General features: G+C 37.9%; 1 protein-coding gene across 4 annotated transcripts in view; it reads left to right on the top strand.

Moving 5' to 3' along the window:
- ARHGAP21 (Rho GTPase activating protein 21) overlaps positions 1–19,885 on the top strand; it is a 112,416-nt gene that overhangs the window by 23,849 nt on the left and 68,682 nt on the right. Inside the window, exon 1 of one of the 4 annotated variants that reach the window (XM_071428804.1) lies at positions 6,012–6,124. The exons of the other annotated variants lie outside the window; for them this stretch is intronic. Within the exon in view, the coding sequence (XP_071284905.1) occupies positions 6,041–6,124 (84 nt within the window). The 5' untranslated portion in view covers positions 6,012–6,040. Of the gene's footprint in view, positions 1–6,011; positions 6,125–19,885 lie in introns of those variants that run through there. 4 annotated transcript variants of the gene reach the window in all.

A 19,885-nucleotide genomic window follows, 5' to 3' on the forward strand; every position in this document is an offset into this window, starting at 1 on the left:
CAAGTAACTTAGGTCTGGCTTTGTGCTGGGATCAGAAAATGGCCGAGCTGATGGCATGGCACTGCAGTGTAGTGAAGAATGGAAAGACAGCGGGAAGTCCCTGTTAGAATTCTTCCTGTGGTGGTGCTCAAGCCAGTTGTGAACCCATGTGTGTTCAGATAGGATCACTAATACTGTAAGTGAAAAGCCTTCTGTAAAAGAAAATGTGTGTCATTGATACCAAAGCCATTACATTTGATGTGATTCAATTTAGATGCTTTTACCATCATTCCTGGGGGTAAAAAAAAAAAAAAAAAAAAGAGGAAGACCTACCTACTTGCTACTTGCTAACCTGATCATGGCTGCATCATTGCTGGTGTGAACACTGTCTTATAGAGATTCAGATGTAACCTAGAAACAACTAGTAATGTATCTTACGGTTAGTGTTTTCATGGGGACAAATACATGGTGGTGGGTATGCATTATGGTAGGAATAAGCATTGCAATATTTTCTTTCCATGTTTTGATTGGACATGAAAAATTGCCATATAGAGACATTTCAAATTAAAGTCACATTGCATTTTGTCTTAGATTGGAGATGATGTAAAATAACCAGGTTGAATAGTACTAATGTGATCTAAAATGCATTTGACAAATAGATTTTTGTAAAATTTTTCCTAGATTTTGCTGTTTTAATCCTCTGCTGACATAAAAACTAAAGATAGTGAGAGCAAGTGGACACTGAAACCAGTGTAGTTGGGTGGACACTGGATTAAACAAGCAGGAATTTCCCACAGGAGCAGTACATTTGCCATCCAGGAAATTGCAGGTGGAAAACAGGTGATCTGCTCTTGAGAGACATTGAGCTTGTAGGTAGCAGTGATGATAGCTTCAGTAAACTTACATATTCTCAGGGGCTTGGTCTTGTTAACACTGTAAATGTTACCAAGTGCTTAATGGTGTGACAGAAGTATACTTTGCATGAGAGTACATATGGCTTTTATTTCTTACTCAGTCCTCACTAAACTTGGCTGTGCATTTCTTAAATAGAACAGTGTTAGAAGCTTGCTTCCAGTTTCTAAAGATTGCCAGCTGCTTTATGGAGTGCAGTTTGAGGAATCAAAGTATATTTGAGTATATTCATTTTTATGGGATAACATGCAAAATGATACTTTCCTATAGCTAAAGCTAATAAAAAGTCAGGTTTTGTTTGCATGTTGATTGTTCACTGAAACAGAGGGTCTGTAGCTGAATATGTCAGATAAAGAAAAGGAAATGCTAGAAGTTGGTTAAAGAAAGGAAACACAGGACTAGGCTACTGAAAATGACTATGGCTAAAATCCAAGGAAGTGGGCATTACTTGAGCTTAACTGCTGAACTGATTGCTCAAGAGAAAAGGACTTTTCTATGTTATGACTCAAACTGACACTTGACCGATCAATCCTGCTATTGCATGTCCTTCTTGGAAGCAAATATGATGGTGAAGTTGTCTTGAGAGTGGGTGCAGGAGAATTTTAGGAGAATTAGGCAGCCAAATTCATGAGTACCTTGCTGCATGAGTTTTTAAAACAATTACTAGAACAACTCTCTTTGTATGATGTAGATATTGTGAATTTGTTTGATGTGTTTACAAAATGCATTATAAAATACATTGTTGAATTCATCTAATGAGCTTATACAATGGTAAAATACAAGCTGCATTTATGCAGAAGAAGAATGACAGTTATGCTAATCTGTTATGTTCTTTTGCCCTTAGTTTCTGAAGGAAAAGTGATATGTCTTGTGTACTCCCTTAGTTTCTCAGGTTTTGGACTAAAATACCAGTAGAATTGTAGCAGACTGGTATGCATGTGTTAAACAGCCTGAAATGGTACTGTGCCACCCTTTGTACCCTGCATTTCCCCCCCTGCCCCCAAGGTTCTCTTGTGTTTCTAATTCTATGAACCGTGTTGCATCTTAAAAAGGAGTCATTACAGAGGGAAGGAAACACTCCAGATATTTTTTTCCACTATGGAAACTATGGAGAGAGATGGTTTTTGTATTTACTTTTTCTTCCTTTTTTTTTAATGTTCATAGATTTTTTTTTAACAATTTCAATGATAGGAAAGAACTCAGAATGGAATCATATTTCAACTTCTTCCTGCTGTTGACTTGGTTTGTAGGAACTTTTTTCCTTGTCAGTCTTTGTGACCTGAGCAATGAAAACACCTTTTCTTCAGACACATTTTTCCTTTTTTGTTACTGTGCACTTCTCAATTTCATTTGCTAAAACCCCCCCAACTTTTCCACCAGAGCTTCACCATCATCACTGTCAGTCTGCACTTTGTTAGTAAAGGATTTGCCCTTTCAAAGAATTGTTGCAAGTTCTGAACAGCATCTTTCTGGTACACACTTCACCGTGTGCTGCTGATGTGCTGACCCTTGTGTGTGGTTTGTGTATTTACTCATGTAGAAAAAGTATGTGGAGTTTTAGGGAAATGGAAGCCCTTCCTTTCTGTGAGTATGAGCTGTTCCTGTTTCAGAAAGCTCACTACAGTTTTGAGAGAAAAGTCTAGATACTTGAAGGGCACAATTTTAGGGAAATTGTGCCTCTTTTCTACTGTTCCTTTTTAACCTTCTAGAATCTGCATACAAAGATGGAGAGTTGTGAAAGAGTTGAGGAAGTTGTTTCTGAGCTGTTTTTAGTTTAGTTACCTCAAAATATTGAGATCTTAAACTTGGCTTTTAAGAGCAGGAGAGAACACTGGATTTCACAACAGATGTGAGAGTCTTGACTTTTTTAATTTAATAAATTGCATAATTGAGGTTCAACTTCATTATGTTCTTGCAATTCTAAGTGGCCCCTTCATTATTTAAAGAGGCGAAAAGCTGCCCAGTGGTAGAACTTAAACCTGGATTTTTTTTCAGTCAAAGCTCAGTGTATGATAAGGAGCTCTCTGGGCAATGGAGTGCTGGACTCAAATTGTCTCTGGAAGTGAGTCCTTTGGTGCCTTCTAATGTTGAGTTATGTCATCTCTTATTCTCTGGTTATGCTGTGGGTGTATCTTTAAATGCTCTGTTGACCTCCAAATTGAAAATCCAGTGTGTAAGCATTCCTTTTTTATTTTGAGCAAAACTTTAAAAAACTTTAATGCTTACAACAAAAATTACTTCAGTTTTACTTCTGCATTAAACTTTTTCAAGAAATGCATTGGTAAAATGAATGTAGAAGGCAAAAAGGGAAGAAGACCTCTCTTGATTTGATGCCTTTTTTAAGGAAGTTTCATACATAGTAACTATGCTCAGGAGAAGTAAAAATGGTCTCCGAAAAAACATGTTAACAGTAAAGAAAATGAGGTTACAACAGGGGAGTGCTGAATTAGTGGAATTTGATTTAACATCATGCCAGGAAGGAGATTTATCTCTTGTAAATGAGGGCATTGTCAATCTGGCTGATGATGATCAGGAACAGTTTTCAGTAACAGCAGATTCAAATTTACAAGTATAAAGGCTGACTTGGAGAAGAATATTGAGACAGTCCATTTTAAGCAATAACTGCAATTTACTGTTGAAGGTGCTGCTCTTGCTGCAGTTTGTGAATTCCTTTTACCTGAGACACCTTAGTAAAGACTCAAGCTTGAAACAGCTTGTCCTCAGGCCATTCTTCTGCCCACTGGAATTTACAGGTATTTCGATACTAACCTTTGGCAGAAACTGATTGTTTCTGAAAGTGATCTCCTGCTGCTCTGTATTGCTATTTATGGGCTTATCTGCTGTATTTAGACACTTTTGCATAAACTGCAATGGTGTATAAGCACTGTCCAGATTGTAGGAGATAAAAATAGATTTAGGATTTCCTTAAAATGGATTTGAAGATGAGTGGAAGGTAAAGGGTAAATAATGGCTGCTGACTTTATGGAAGGAGTTACACAAATTTGATTCTGAGTTGTAACTGCTGTTTTTAAAATAATAACATACTGTACAGTAGGAGATTCCTAATACAGTATGTTGAATGCTTATTAGGAAGTTGAGTGCTTCATAGGAAATAAATATGGAGTGATATTTGATGAATCTAAAAGTAGATAATTGATTGTAAAGCCAGTCACTGCAAAATTGTACTAAAATACTTTTTAAGAAGATCTTGGTTGATGTTGATTCTAGTATAGAGCAGCAGTCTTCTCTTAGTTTTTCAGATCTACTTTCCCTCTTCCCTCTGCCTTATTTAGTTGGTGACAGCATTTTTCCACAGTCCAACAAATGTGCAGCTGGCTGCATTTCCAGCCATGTGTAGGCTGCCCCACACGCTCTGCCAGCATCCCTGCTGCCAGTCCTGCAGGGTGCCAGGTCCTTCCTCATTCCAGCATTGCTGTCCTGGGGACTTCACTGCCTCAGTCTGCTCTGGCATCTCTGCAGTAACCCCCTGCTCTGTAAAACCTTCCCAGACATGCTCTCCAAGATTTCTCAAGCTTGGATAGTTAATGGTGTCTCTTGTGAGGAAGTGTATGTGTTCCACCTAGTAATAGTTGCTAAGCAGGACATTTCTTCCAGCCACATGTCATGTCAGCCCTGCTTCAGTACAGACCATCTAACTGGAGATGTTATTGTTCTATTTTTTTTTTCACTTGTGAACACATTAATTTTGTGCTGTGTTGCTGTTCTCCCATTTGCACAATTAGGTGTTGTAAAGGTAATAGAGGATCTCCTGCCATATCTCTCTTAAAATGAACCAGAATAGATTTTTTTTTGTGCACAACAGGGTCTTGGAAGTTTTCAGACTATTCACATTGGCAAGAAGGGAAGAGGTTGGCTTAGACTCTGGCAATAATTTCCAGGGTCCTTTGGATGAGAAATTGGAACAAGATTTTTTAATTTGGTTTGGTTAAAACAAATGAGGCCTTATTTGTATAACTGTCTCAAAGTGAGAGCTGCTCTTTGGCCACACCATTTGTTTAACTCTCACGTAGGAGTTTGTTTATTTCCAGGCTGCTTTTATAGCACACATTTTCTTTGCCATTTGAAATACTTTTCAGTCATTTGGCTATTACTGAACCAAGGGTCAATTGGCCACTTGTTCCTGTAGGCTTTCTTCCATCTTTTCCCAATACTTTTCTGTCTCTTGCATCTCATGGATGTTGTTAGATAATTGTATCATTTAAACTGCAGGTTATTCTAGGTTGGTTCTGTAACTAGTCTACAGTTTTATCCGTAGTCACCAGATAAAATGTGTATGTTTCTGCAGAAACACATTTCCTCTTTCTGAATCTCACTTTAGAATGGGAATATTAGGTAAGCAGTCAAGATGCAGTAAGTGAGGTTCATGCTAAGATAGGATTGTTGTTTACAGATTGCAAAAAAGGAATACATGAAGGAAGGAAGGAACTTTTCCAGTATTTCTTCAGTTTCTCAGGATCCCTCTGGTGTTGCAGCCCTCATCTGATTGTCATCCTTAATTACAGAGGGCTGCCAGCATATCTGTGCAACACTAACAGCACTTTTACAGGTTTAAAGAGAAGTCTGCTTTTTAAGAGTCCAAAGTAGATAAACCTGTATAATTTTTATGAACACTCTTAGTTAGGATGTTCTCCTAACTTTGAAAAGTTGCTTGTATTGTGCTGTTCTAAAAGAGGCATCCTAAGCTTTTGAATCTCATGTACAGTATGGGGAGCCATCATCACAACCATGCCTAAGGAAGTTTTAAGATTCATATGATGTGAATTATGACACTAAATTGTTTATATTTAGAGTGATTTCAGCAGGAGCAGAAATGAAAGGGGTAGGGAAAAGAATAAGTGCAGTTTGAGAGTGCCTTTGTTTGCTTTAGTGTGGTTTCTTAGGATGTTCCTATTTCCCATATATTCCCAAGAATGCATAATTTGTCAGCTTCGGAAGTATTATTTTGAAGAATGTTACGCAATTCTGTCAATTTATCTTGTTGACTTGACACATAGTTAGGGTGGGAAGGGAGACTGAACAGGAAGGAAAGTCCTTGTTCCTGAATGCCGTTGCTGCATAGCTCTCATATCCTCGAGGATCACCCGGACAAAAGCTGAGTCAGAGCACAGCAGCACTGTGCACCACAGCCATGGCCCAGTTCAGGATTTTGGACTGCGTGATCAATCACAACTGGAGCTTCATATGTAACCTGTACTGTGCATGGAGTGATCAGGTTTGTGGTTTGCTTATCCTTGCATACAAGATGATTATGTAATTTAGTATAATGGGAGAACAAAAAGGCTCCGGCTGATCTCTTCTCCCCACCCCCAGCCCTACTGAGGGTGAACTGTTAGAAATGCTGCTATTTACTAAGGAGTTTTCTAGAGTTAGTAAGCATACAAAACATGGTTTGACTATATAATTGCTTTTTTTAACACTTTAAATACTTTACTTTGTTCTCTTTAGAGTCTTATACTTTGAGAAATTTTGTTTAATGAATTGCACAAAAAGGTAAATACCACATACAGGAAGGGGGAGATATGCCAAGACAAACTAAGTTGTTAATAAATATAAAAGTGATTTGTTTTCTTGCTTTAAAAAGAGTGAGCATCTTGGCTATTTCAAAATACTTGATCATGAACAGGATTAAAATAAGTGTGAGGGGGAGGTTGTTACTCTTTTTTTCTTTTAATATACAGGATTAAATAAATCAGAGGATGCTATTCAGTTTTTAATATGGACTGATATACTTCTTATTCACTGCTGTAGAATCGGAGGGGAAAAAAGCCAAACAAACAAAATTGCCTGGATTCTGAATGAAAATGTTATAAAAATGCAATTACTAAAGCCTTTTTAATACTGTATGCAGTTGTAGTACTGCTTTAAAGTTACTCTAGATGTTATCTGTATTTCTCATATAGCATTCAGCCAGTCACTGAAGAAAATTTATTTATTTTTTTATTTGGTGCAAGGTGAAGGTAAGCAATCCTTATAAAGTTGCAGTTTCAGTAGAGTTACTAGACATGGGTGATTCAGAATTTTTTTCTACTATGCATAGAGGTACTTTGAAATAATCTGCCTTTTAAAAATGCCTACAACCCCATTATGTCACATCTGTACTGAAGCTTCTTAATTGGGGAAATACACTGCAAGGTGATTGTGGTGGGGTTTGGTTTTGTTTGTTTATGGGTATTGGTTTAGTTCTTTTGTTAACCTGATTGATGGTGCCTGGGTTTTTCCAGTACTCTAGTTAATGTGACAGGTAAAAAGTATCTTCTGTTGAATTTGAAAAAACAGAGGAAACATGATACATTATCCTAAACTTTTAATTTTTACAGATGCCCAACTATTTGATCTATTTGCTTACATATGTATAAGAATTCACCTGTCTAGTCAAATGCAGTATGACAATTGCTTCCCATGCTTTAGAGGAATCAAGAAGAAATAAGAAAAGGCTTAGGATGTGGGCAGTCCTGCAAAGTTTTAGGATGCATTTGATATAACTAGAGGGAATGGAAAGAGAATTCCTTTTTGATCATATTGAAGTGGAAGGTTTTAAAAAAACCCTAAACACTACCCCCTCACCCCAAAACCAAACCGCAAGCACTTCCCCTTTAAAAAAAAAAAATCCCCTCTAACCAAATAAAAAAACCCCAAAAAACCAAACAAAAAAAAACCTCAAACAAACAAAACCCACCAAAACCACCTCACTTCAACAGAGAGCAGGGTTCACATAGTCTAAAAGCTGTTTCTTACCAATATGAAAAGAAGAAACAAGCTTTAGATCAGTATACCCTGAATTAATTGCATGCTTGAGGTAGTAATGGTGCAGAACTGTTTGATCTTGCTAGATTTTATTAAGTAGATTATGCAGTTGTTATGTGTGTTTGGGGTTGTTTTGTTTACTTTAACTGAAGTCCAGTCTCTGTGAACTATACAATTTAATGAGCTGTTGCTGATACTTTTTTTGAAATTAAGCTGGAAGTTTGTTGATGGGATGGATATTCCAGTGCAGCTACTCTGTTCCTGCTGCACTGAAATGCTGTGGCAGAAGTGGAAGCTGCCAGGCCTGGGGAGAGGTGCATGCTGCTCTCCACCTTTCCCACCTCACAATGCCCAAGCAGGCTGCTGGTGAGAAAGCAGATGGATCACCTCTAAAGTTTGTGTCACTAATAATATCTCAAATTAGGTTGCAGTCATTCTAAGGATTTCTTTTGTTTTTATTGTTCACCACCCACTCCCTTGGCTCTGGAGCATATACTTCCCAAAGCTTATTTTATAAAACAGGAAGTGAGCAAGTATGAAATAGCAGGGATATTTTCTTCTGTCATGGTGGTTTAAATTTTAGAAAAAGTATTTTCATGGTGTGAAATTAAAGTTACTATGGCTGGGCACAGTTGCCCTTTGCACTCTGATACAGCAAACTGTTATGTGTATTAAAATGTTTTCAAAGGATATGCAGTGTTTCATACTAAAACAAAACCCCTTAAAATAAAATTATTCTATGATGTAAATCAGTGAAGTTCTGTTGGCATCAGAGAATTACAATTTTTAGTCCAAACATTGAATGGAATTGATGACTATCACATGGTGATCCTTAAAGAACAACTCAGAAGCCTTCACTCACAATAAACTTGATTGCTTGCAGGCTTTCATCCTTTACTTTTTGTTCATGGGAGAACTGCACTACCTGTGTTAAAAATATTTCTTAAAATGAGTTATTAAAAAGTGCCAAAGTGTCTTGCTTCTTGCAAGACAATATGTTGTCTGTGGCAGTTGTCTTGTGGGACATGGGGTAGATTCAAGTGTGACAGTCTTACTGGCAATTCAGAGCTCCAGCATGATTGCAGATGTAGAATTAGTGAAGCCAAGTAGCAGGTAAAAAGTTTGTATCTTATGGGGGACCTTGGTACAGGAAATTTACCTTGGTGGAAATTTATGTTTGGATTTATCCAGATTGTCTCCACAGTATCATAGATGATTAATCATATTTTTAATATAGTCTGGTCTTAGTTTTTGTTGTTTTTTTCTTAAAGAAGAAAAAATAGAGAGAGGGTGAGAGTGCCTTAAAAACTTAAAGCACTTATTTTTTTATATGATAGTCTGGTGTTTATGGAGTTGTAATCTTGAAATGATAACCTAGCATGCTAGCTGTGGTCCAAGAGGAGCTCCTCAATGAATGTATGGAAGAGCTAGATAATATTTTTCCTCAGTAACATACGGACTAGGCTCATCCTCAGTAAGATGTAATAGGAGCTACTCCCTCTGTCCTTGTAAGAATGTCCTTTATGAGCCTCCAGCACATGAGCAGACTCTGGAGATGCCTGGTATGTCATTTGACCTTATGGCCATGATGAGATGTAGTAGAACAAGTATGCCTAAAAGAATAAATTCCACTGCTTCAGATGTTTGGAACAAGTACTGGTAGGTAATATAATGGTAGGTGATCAAGTGGTTTTGGATTTTTTTCCTTCCTTTTATCACAATGCCTTTCTTTTGTGTGTTAGGTAGGAAACAGTAGACCACAAATTGAGTGTAGGTTGTCTTCTTACCAGTACAGAGCATAGGTCAGCACTGTGCTCTGAAGAGAGTTCTGTTAGTTTGAGGAGAGCAGATCTGATCTTCTCATGTGCTGTTCTCATTGGTTCTTTGATGACCTGCATCTGTTTTTGTTTTTTTGATCTTATTGCTGCGCCCTAGCCTATAAAAATAATGATAATATTCTTTCAGCCATGTAAATACTTAAATCTTGGGTTTTTCAGCCAGGGGTAAGTATTTTGCAAATTCTGTAAACTTGCAGTTGGTCAAATTTCACTGCACAGTGTGGGCCTCATCTTTGCAGTTGTTGGTCTTGGAGAAACCTTCTCATCAAAGACTATTTTGATGTACATGAAGGTTTGTTGTTATGTGCTGACCTGGCAGCCAAGGTGTCTGATTTCTGTTCTTTTAGCTGGAGTTCATTATTGCAGACAGTGTGTGACAATGTGATGTTACAGTGCAAGCTGGGCTCTCACATCACCTTCATCCGAGCCCCAGAACGCAGCAGTACTGCAGCAGCTGCTGCACTGCAGCTATTTCCCTTCCTCTGGAGAATCTCCAGTGACATTAAAAATGCTTTTCAGTCTTCCAAATGTGTTATTTGGAGGATGAAATAACAAAGGTGTCTGCATTTCTTCTGAGATATTTGCAGCTGATAATGGTTTTGAAATGCGATATTTATTACCTTACTGTGCTCTTACTTCTATTCATCTGCCTCAGAGAGGGAGGGAGGCAATATGATAAAAATCTGTCTTGGTAGCAGTGCAGGGTGTGCTGTTTTCAGTTTAAGCAAAAAGTGTAAAATCATTGCATGAAACAGCTGGTGACTTAACTCATTGTGGAAATTCACATTGCTGGAGAAACATTTTGTAATGTCCAGAAATACAGGGAAATAATTTGGCAACAGTGAGCAATTCAAACCACAATAATAGGCATGCAAAGACAAGTAGTTCTTAAATAAGCGAATAGATTTGTGTTAAAATAGATTTCTTCTCTCTCCCCACTCCAGCCTCCAGACAGAGAAACAAATGTAGATTTATTTAGTTCCCTCTATCAACCATTCTTACTGACATGCGCAGTGCAAACTGTGAGGAAATATATGCAGGTCACATATGATCATGGCATAAGTCAATGTTGAGAAGCTTTCGGATTTGCAGTTAAACTGAAAATCCCGTGGACAACTTTCTCCTCTTCATCCTCTTAGTGACATCTCTGGGCATAAAGATTTAATATATTTTTTCAGGTTAATGACTTCACACTCCTTTTTTAAGCATTTTCCTGTGCATTGTATCTTTGTAAAAGAAGTTATTCACTGAAAAGACTGCTTTTTTTCCCCCCTCTGTTATATATGCACAATAGATTACAAATTTAGAGGTCGGTCATAATTTAATTTGGGTGTTTGGATATGTGGCTTTACATCTGTGTATGCTAATTTTATTTTATTTTGCTTTACAATGGACAAGCCTTTTCACTTCCAAGTTTAGGACTTTGAAACATAAGAGTGTGTTGATGTGCACATTATATAGAATGTTGAAATTAAATCTCTTGAAACACAGGACCAGGATTGTTTTTAAGTGGTGAGTTAGCAGGAGTTTATTAATGAAGTCACTGTATCAGAGAGCTTTAACACTGAGTATCTCATGTCATATGTAGAGCTGTTTAGAGGTTATTTTTGATGAGGGAAGCTGTATATGTGGGGTGGTAAAGAATCTTGACACACTGGTCTTTTTTGTGTTTTGAGCCATGTTCTCTGTGTTAAAAGTCCTATGCTGTTATTTAGCCTTGATCCATGCAGTTGTTTTTAAAACTTCCCCCATATGTCTTGGTAAACCTTCTACAAATGGAGTCAAATTCCGGAATAACAACTCACGTGCAATAGCCATGTTTTTTAGGTTACTGTTTAGGTTTGACATTGAGGGATCAAATCCCTTATCCTCCAAAGGCTTCTGTTTGGCTTTGGGCCGGTCAAGAGACTTTTCTGGTATACATGAAATAAAATCCCAAGTATTGAATTACCAGCAGGTACAGTGATGCACTTATGCAGATGATGTGTCTAGTCTCTAAATGACCTCATTTTCTTGTTTTTAGAACAGAAATGAGCATATTCTTTTTATGTTGCAAAGTTCAGTAGTTTTGGTAAGAGAAGGTCAGCCTCATGCTTACATTCATTAGAGAGCAGGTATAAGGATGCACTGTCCACTGCTCAGCTTCAAAGCAGTAAAGCTCTTACTCAGTGTTGTAGCTGCATCTGGAGTAGCCTAGTACACATAGAGGTTTGCCATAGGGACAAAGAAGCTGTGTTCTCTTGGGTGGTTTGGTAAATTTTAACTGTGTCCCTTGGAGAGTTAATATTTTTTTGATTCAAGTCATAGTCTCTGGCTGCAGTGGGAAAAACATTATGAAGGGAAGGAAATCTGTAGGTAGTTTCAGGGCTGGTAGTAGTTTCAAGTGTGGAGCATCAGTTTATTGAAAAGGGGTCTGTGCAGGTGATTTTGGCGATTTTATATTGTGCAGTGGTTTTGGTTTTCTGGAAGGCTTCTGCAAAGCTATTTCACATGTAAATACATTTGTGCTTATACTGTGGTGGAAGTGTAGTGGAAACTGTGTGGTATCTTGTGTGTTTGGTGAAGACCAGGTTATTCTTCAAAGCAAAAAGAGTACAAACTTCATTGACACTCATTCCTATTTTTGCAGTAGTGTACTTAGCTGGGGACAGAGGTGGAGTTTCTTATTGTCCTCTCCCCATTTGTAGGAAGCAGAGTGGGTCATGGGGCAGCTTATAGTCTTGGATCTGAAAAAAATTCCTGTAGGTTGAAAGAGCCAGTATAAGCCGGCCCTTGACAGCTGGTGACTATGCAAGGTGCTCTTACCACTTCTTTTATACTGCTGAGAAGATTCTTGTATCTTGCATGGAGTAACCTCAAACACTTCTTCAATGCTGAGGAGCAGAAGAATGCTTTGTCTCCTGTCTCTGATATTTCCAGATTACACTGTAAGGTGAGGACAGAGAATTTCCCATTCCTAACAAGCAATGACAGAACAAGCAGAAAAGGAAAATTTTCAATTTAGCTAAATTAAGATCACATGATATTTTGCTGTTGTGCTAGCTACCAGCCCTGCAGATGTTTCCTTTCTTTCCAGTTTAAGGATGTAGCTGTTAAGAGGGGAGGCTTTTGCTAATGGGTCTATAAGAAAACAAGGAAGCTCTCAATTTCTCTTTGTTGTTAATGTTTTTCTGACTAAATTTAATATTATGGACTCCATGTATGTTGTTATGAATAACAAAATTCAAGGTACAAACAAAAACGCATTGTGAAAATAGTTTGTGAAGTGTGTGAAGTGTTTCATTATATACTTTGTGTCTTAGTGCTGTTGCTGTTGTTTGAAATGGGCTGTTACTCTGTGGCAGTATAAATTATCTGAAATGAGGTGCACTTAATTAGCTTTGTAAAGAATCTCAGTCAATAAGTACACTTTTTGGATGTGTAGAAGCAAATATATGTACACACACAACACAGTATACTTAATTTTGTCTGTATATATGTATATAAAACTAAAATAGACATATGGTAGATTAATGAATTGAAATATGCTACACTTGGTGCGACCTTGAGTTTAAAGCATTGTTCAAAAGGTCCAGCTATCAGAACTACTGTATGAGAAAACCAGAGCTTGTGCTGCCTAGAAAAAGAAAAAAGTTATTTTAAGTCTAGGCACCACTTAGTAAGTTGTAATTTTCCTTACTTCAAAGTAGAACAACTCTTTCTGAACTCACCTGGCCTGGGAAGCTGAAAGCTTCTTCCAGTCAATCACGTATGTCTAGCTAGGCTCAGTTGGCAGAACCACTTGGGGTGTTACTGCTTTTAATCCAGGAGGGGGCATTTTTGAGATCATCCTTGCTGTAGAAAGCCTTCAGCTTTGCTTTTTGGGTTTTGTGGTGAGACTGATATCAGCACCAACTGCTTTACAGAGCCGCCTTTCATGAGCAGTAGAGTACAGTAGGCAAGTTTGAGCTGTGTAGTAATAACATGCACACATGGAGGTTTTTACTGTTTGTTTTCTGTGTATGCCTTGACCTTTATGAGAACTGAAATCCTTTATCTTGAAAATGCTGTTTCTCCTTTGAATGACTGTGTTTGCTACAATGCTAGTACTACAGAAGTAGACAGAAAGTACACAGAAACATGTATCCCCCTCTGTCCTGCTTCCAAGCCCAAGCCAGCTCTGTAGCCTGCATGGTGCTTGACAGAATTTTGTTTCCTTCCCTGTGCCTCCCAGCCATCTGCCATGCTGGCACAGATGCTTGGCTTTTGAAAGGTCGCAGATTTCCCACTTACTTCATGCACTGAGAGTAGTTATGTATTGCCATCTTAGCTGCCTTTCTCCTTACCTGGTCTTGGTTTAAGCGTATGATTTATGTATTTTATTGAATTAAAGTTTTTAGTTCTGAGATGCACTTCAAAGTTTGGTGTCCTCAGTAACCTCTGCTGCAGGCAAGCAGCCGCTGCATTTGTTATTGAACTATACCAGCTTCTATTCCATTTGGGTGAGATTCACAGTCCTGAAAGACAGGTAGGTTTGCTCCCAGGGTAATGTCCTAACACATGCCTGAATTCAGGTTGGTTAGTCCACCAAAAAGGACCCAGGCTTAGTGCCATAATGGTGTGTTAAAGTGATAAGAGGTGAGCTCCTGTGAGGAACATACCTAGACCGTGGTCACTCCATCAAGGGATGCTGACGTCTTTATTGCCATCCCTTTCTCTGAATTGTCTCACTGTGGGTCTCTGCAAGACCCGTGAGGGGGCTAAGAGAGGGAGAGCAGCTCATGGAGACCACCTTGCTGTAGTTGGTGGCTGCTTGAGTTCCACCTCACCAACCCAGGTGAGCAGCAAATCGGATGAATGGCATTGCCTGTCTTCCCCTTAGTCTTGCTGTGATCGCTAATGGTCTGTTCCTGTTTTCCTCTTGTTTGATATTGAACCATTAATTGTAGTGAAAGTCTCCACTTGTAGCCATAAGGGATTTGCATCTTGTTCTAGTGGTAATTGAATTCTTCAGTTTGTTTGCCTCTATTGCCCTTCCCAGTTAGTGCATCCGACTCAGCTGCAATACAAGAGAAATGTTAGTGTTGGGGTGTCTCAGCAAATATTCTGCTCTTCATGCATGCATTATGCTTGCCTGGTAAGAGATGAATGGGAACCCCAGTGATTCTGAGTGCTGGTGCTTTCCCTGAGTTTGGGAGTTGAAGTGTTCCTCTGGAAACTCTGATTTTTTTTCTTCCCTTTCCCCCCCCTCCACTTCACAAAGAACATGGAAGAATTGTGTCCCCAGTTCCAAAACCAGACAGCAGTGACCCCAGAGTGAGGGCCCTGACTAGACCAGCTTTTTCTGTCTCTGTTAATGCTATCTATTGATGGTTTTATGTGTGTGGACTAAGGCTGTGTTTATCTCCACATCTTGTCTTGTGGTGAGTGTGGTTCTGTAGCTGTTTGATCTTTTAGAGCTTTGAGGGTTTGTTTACATCTGCATCTCCAGTTTCAGGTGCTTCATGATGAGGCAGCCTCCTCTTGGTAACTTCTGAAAACAGGCTCAGCAATTACCAGCATTGAGCAACCAAATCCTTCCTGCAGCTTCCTCAAATATGTAGCACTGAAGTGGCCAGGATGGAGACAGATAGCTTCTGTCTCATGCTCTGAGGGTCTTGCTACCAGTCAGAGATCTGTTGAGTGGGATCCATTCCTCTGTGGCCCATTCTGCAAAGAGGAATGGACCACAGGGAAATGTGGCCCATTAGATGGGAAATGTGGCCCACTTAGAGATGTTCTGGGATAGGAAACTCCTCTGTGCTTCAGTACATCTGTGTCTCAAACTGCCTGATTTTTCTGTTTGGGAAATGCTCCTAAAGTGTCACTCTGTAGATAAAGACTTTCTCAGTGGAGTGAACTAATTTCACTTCTGTGTATCAGCACACAGTAAATGTCAGTAGTCACATAAATATGTGGTTGATACTGTTAGGTTGAATGTATTGTGCTGTGAATCTGTATTGCATTTTAGTTGTATGTTGAGAGTTCAGCTCATTATTGGATTGAGGGAAATTTACTTTTAAATTACAGTGACTTATTTCTGCTTGGCAAAGTTCACTTTGATAGGTGTTTATTATATTCAGCCACGCCCAAGTAATGTTTGTATTTCTAAAAGGTGGACAAGAAAAAGGATGTACTTTTGGATTGAAGTAGGTAGAGCATGTTGGTAGGAACAAGGAACAGATACTTATTCTTTATTATCTGTAATCAGGTTAAATCTATACATAAATTTAACATTTTTCTTTTTTGTAACTTTGTTGCTTGCTCAGTGTGACGGGTGACACTGGAGTAGCATGCAAAAATGAATGCTCCAGTTTGACACTAAAAATACTGAAACATTTGGGAAATTTGTTAATTAACTGTGTACGCTAATTTTGATGTTAATAAAGAAGGGACAGCTTTGGTATTATGCATGCACTGCTGCATTCATCTTTGGAATTCAGCTGAGAGTTTTTTAACAAGTCTAGCATGTACAGCTGTTAAATATTCAATTGGTGTTTTTTTCAGGTTTTGTTTTGGTTTTTTGGTGGTTTTTTTTTTTTTTTTTGCCTCTCTTGCTTTCTGCGGATTCTAGATGCTTTTTTTTATGGTGTCAATTACCATCCACAATCTTACATTGAGGATTTTTATAGATTTCCTCATATCTCACCAATTTGGCAGACTGATTTCTCACCATCCATGTGGTTTTGGAGAACAATGTTGATTATACTCTGTAGCTATCTTTCAAGGGCATAAAATGATGGAACACTTCTTTGAGGGAAGGACACTGTCAGTATATATACTGACAGGTTATATTTCCTGCTTGCATTTCTGTCTCTGTCATCCTACCTATTCAGGGCAAGATTACAATTTATTGGTAAACATAAGAGTCAGTCAGAAGTTTAGACAAGTGGGTATTGGACACAGAAGCCTAAAATGATTTGGATTTGGGGTTTTCTGTGTTCCAGTTTTCCTGCTGGTCTCTTTGCAGTGAGTAAGAAATGATTGTATTTCCTGAGGCTAAAAAGGATGGAACTGATTTATTTGTTTTGAGAAGAGGGCTGTGTTCTGAATACCTGGAAGATGGATTTACTTAATGTCAACTTTGTGTCAGTAATTACTTTTCTTCAGCTGGGAATAACTTCTGTGTAAGATGTTGTTTGTGCATTCCAGTTTGATTTAAAGATACATTAGAAATTACCTCACTCCATCTTTAGACTGTTTCAGTACATGATCATGGTGACCCATTTCCCTTGAAATTTTGGTTTATTAGCTTGAGAACTGAGAGAAAGATGCAATTTACACCTTGTGTGAGTGATCCTGCTATTTTACTAAGATAAAATACAGTCTTTGTATGCTCTATATGCCTTCCTATGCTCCAAATAAGATGTAGACAATGTATCTCAGAAAAGGTTGTATAATCTTTTATATGGCTGCCTTGTAGTCAAGTTTTTTCCTATATATTCTGTAGGCTTAGCCAGAAAAAGGCTTTTTTATTTCTTCCTTGTTAGCTTTTTTAAAGAATCTATTTTGTTGTCACGTTAAATAAGGCAAGACTGTCCTAGAAGAGCCTTTTTCTCTGTAATAGCAGATATTTAACAGGGCAGTTAGCTAAGTGATAGTGACTGAGTACAAAAATGGGGAAAACAGATGACCCTATACAAGAAATATCCCTGCTTTCAAGTCAGTCCAGCGATATTAGAGTATTTGGAATATCCTGTCTGTGTCTCAGGAAGATTTTAGGGATTAATAACTATGGTTTTTTCCTCTGGCTTATGTCAGTAGTTACTGAAAAGCCCTAAACATCATATATACGATGGCTGTTGAATCAGTAAAATGGGAAACGTCAGCTCATTTTCTATTCAGCATATATCAGTCTAGTTGAACAGCTGTATCACGTATCACTTTTCTTGGTAGACAAGCTAAAAGTTGAACATTTGCTAGGTGCAGCTGAAGCAGGTGCTGCTTAGCACAGGCTGTGTCTCCATGTTGTGATTGAGGTTACTGATAGATAGGTCCAGTGGATGGTCTGGTGGTGGGGGAGGTTGGTTGGTTGGTTTGAGAGTGGGGGATTTTTTTGTTTGTTTTAGTTTGTTTTTTAAATACAGATGTGGGCTCTGAAAACTGTAATGTGGGAAACCCATACATCTACAATGAGACTTTTATTTACATAATTGATTTGTGAAGCATTCTGTATGGTAAAAAACACATAAACCAAAACAGTCTAAAAAGGTAGCAAATCTGGATGCCAGTCCCATGCCCCATTTCTTTAGGAATAATTTTGAATTTGGGTATTGAACACAAAATAAAGATAGAAATTGATTGCTTATACCAGCTTTAAAAGGGCTTGAATGATTTTTCCAGAATAGATGGTACAATGTATCAATTATTTCTTGTGGTCACAATTTTTCACCTTTTCAATTTTTCAGTGTTCAGAACTGAGACCATACCTGTTTATCTGTTTAGACAATCAAGATGACTATTTATAGCTTCGATTGCAGTTGCCTGCAACTGTCACGTAAGGATTTTTCGCTTGTACAGTACTGTACATTGAGGTCTATAAATTGATCAGAAGATTAAAAATTAGAGGGACTTTAGAGAGCATGCAGGCTAGATGTGTTAGCTTTTTTAGTTGTTATTTTAGACTGATATAATGGGAAACTATTGCTTTGAGACTTACTTTTAATTTGAAATAATATCATTTACAAACATAATGCTACTTACTGATTTCACATAATTCTGTTACTGCATGTTAAGCTGCCAGTGATTCATGTAGTTTTTTACAGTGCCATCTGATTTTTCATGGATGCTTTCATTGCTCAGAAAGAAGGGTTAAATACAATATTAAAAACAAGGTTTACATTTTACAGTGCATTTAAGCATCTGTTGTATGTCCTTGCAATTGCATAGAACAGGAAATGATGCTTTGAGATACTTTGTGCAAAAACGTTGTACAAAAAATTCCCCAGGGAAATGATGCTTGAATAATTTTTAGTAGCCTGGGATTCTTCAGTCCTTGAACTTGATTGTATGCATTTTGACTTCGATTTTGAGGACTGAATCTATAGAAAAATAAACATACAGGTCTTCATTAAGGACTATGGCACAATGATCTTTGGTTTGTTAGATCTTGTATGAAAATGAAGCATTCATTTCTCATTTCTTGTAATGCAAATGACTCTACCCAAAAGACAGATTGTCTTATGGATATGAGATACTCATGTATTTGTAACTTTGTATTTGATTTGCAAGGAAACCTATATGGACTTTGCCTTCAGTAGTGTGTACTTGTCTGTGCTAAACATCATCTGTTTCTTGCTTGCTGTCTTGCATCCTTGTTTTGTTTGTTTTTGAGAACTTCTCTTGTTCCTTTTTAAAGCTTTTTCTGGCAAGGGATATTCTGATGTGTGTGCTGTGGTTGGAAGTGTCAGAGGGTTACTGAACAGATGTTGATTCTCTTTATAAATCAGATAACTTGCTTGTTCGAAGTGGTGGCTAAAGTTGCTATTACTGAACATGTCTCACATTTATTACTGATACTACTGCCTTTTTCTGTTACCCTCTTGGCAGACCTTGCAGGAGGTCCAAGGCTGGCATGAAGTTCACCTTTCCCTTTTAGTGTGCTCTTTCAAGAAATAATTATTTGACTGTGGGTTTATGAGTAACCTCTAGTTCAGTAACCTGTGAATGCTAAAGGTTTAAATGAAATTACAAGGAAATTAGAGTTTCTCTTGCTACACTGAAATGCTGAAACTCCTGTTTCTACAAGTCAGTGAAGTTCTCTGTATGGGTCTATTTTGAACTGAGGTTGCAGTACTTCTGTATGTAAATTATAGTCTTTAGTTGTTACACATACTAAAACTACCTTTTGGCTGGTTAATGAGGTTTTTGTTAGAAAAAAGATGGAAGTATATTGAAGACAGATTTTTTCAGGGCTACATTTTAAGCTTGCTGGTTACCTATTTGTAACTATGGGCATTTGCTTATGGATATTTTACAATATCTGTGGTTGTTGGATCATTTTAAACTTTGCATTATGTGTTGTGTATAAAAATCTGAGAGAAGAAACAAAAGATTGCAAGGGAATGTTAAATAGATGGGTTGCTGTGAGTCACTTGATGGAGGAAATCACTGTCATTTTTTAGAGGCCAGTGATATTTTTCTTACTAGGAGCTATTTCTTTTGCCAGTTTACTAGGATCAAGATGTTCTTACTGGCTCCAGTTTCTGCATGTGTCCTAAGATTGAAAGCCTGAAAAGCAACACTTATATGTGCAGAACTGATAAAATGTTCTTGTGTTCAGAAGCTGAACAGAGTGGTTAGGAACACCTCAATAACAAACTCCATCCTTAGGCTAAAGGATTATGTAAATTTTACTAATCTTTGCATTGTTT

The sequence above is a fragment of the Agelaius tricolor genome, unplaced genomic scaffold, assembly GCF_023055355.1.
Source record: "Agelaius tricolor isolate 1412-34295 unplaced genomic scaffold, bAgeTri1.0.p SCAF_6, whole genome shotgun sequence".
In the NCBI taxonomy this organism is placed as follows: domain Eukaryota; kingdom Metazoa; phylum Chordata; class Aves; order Passeriformes; family Icteridae; genus Agelaius; species Agelaius tricolor.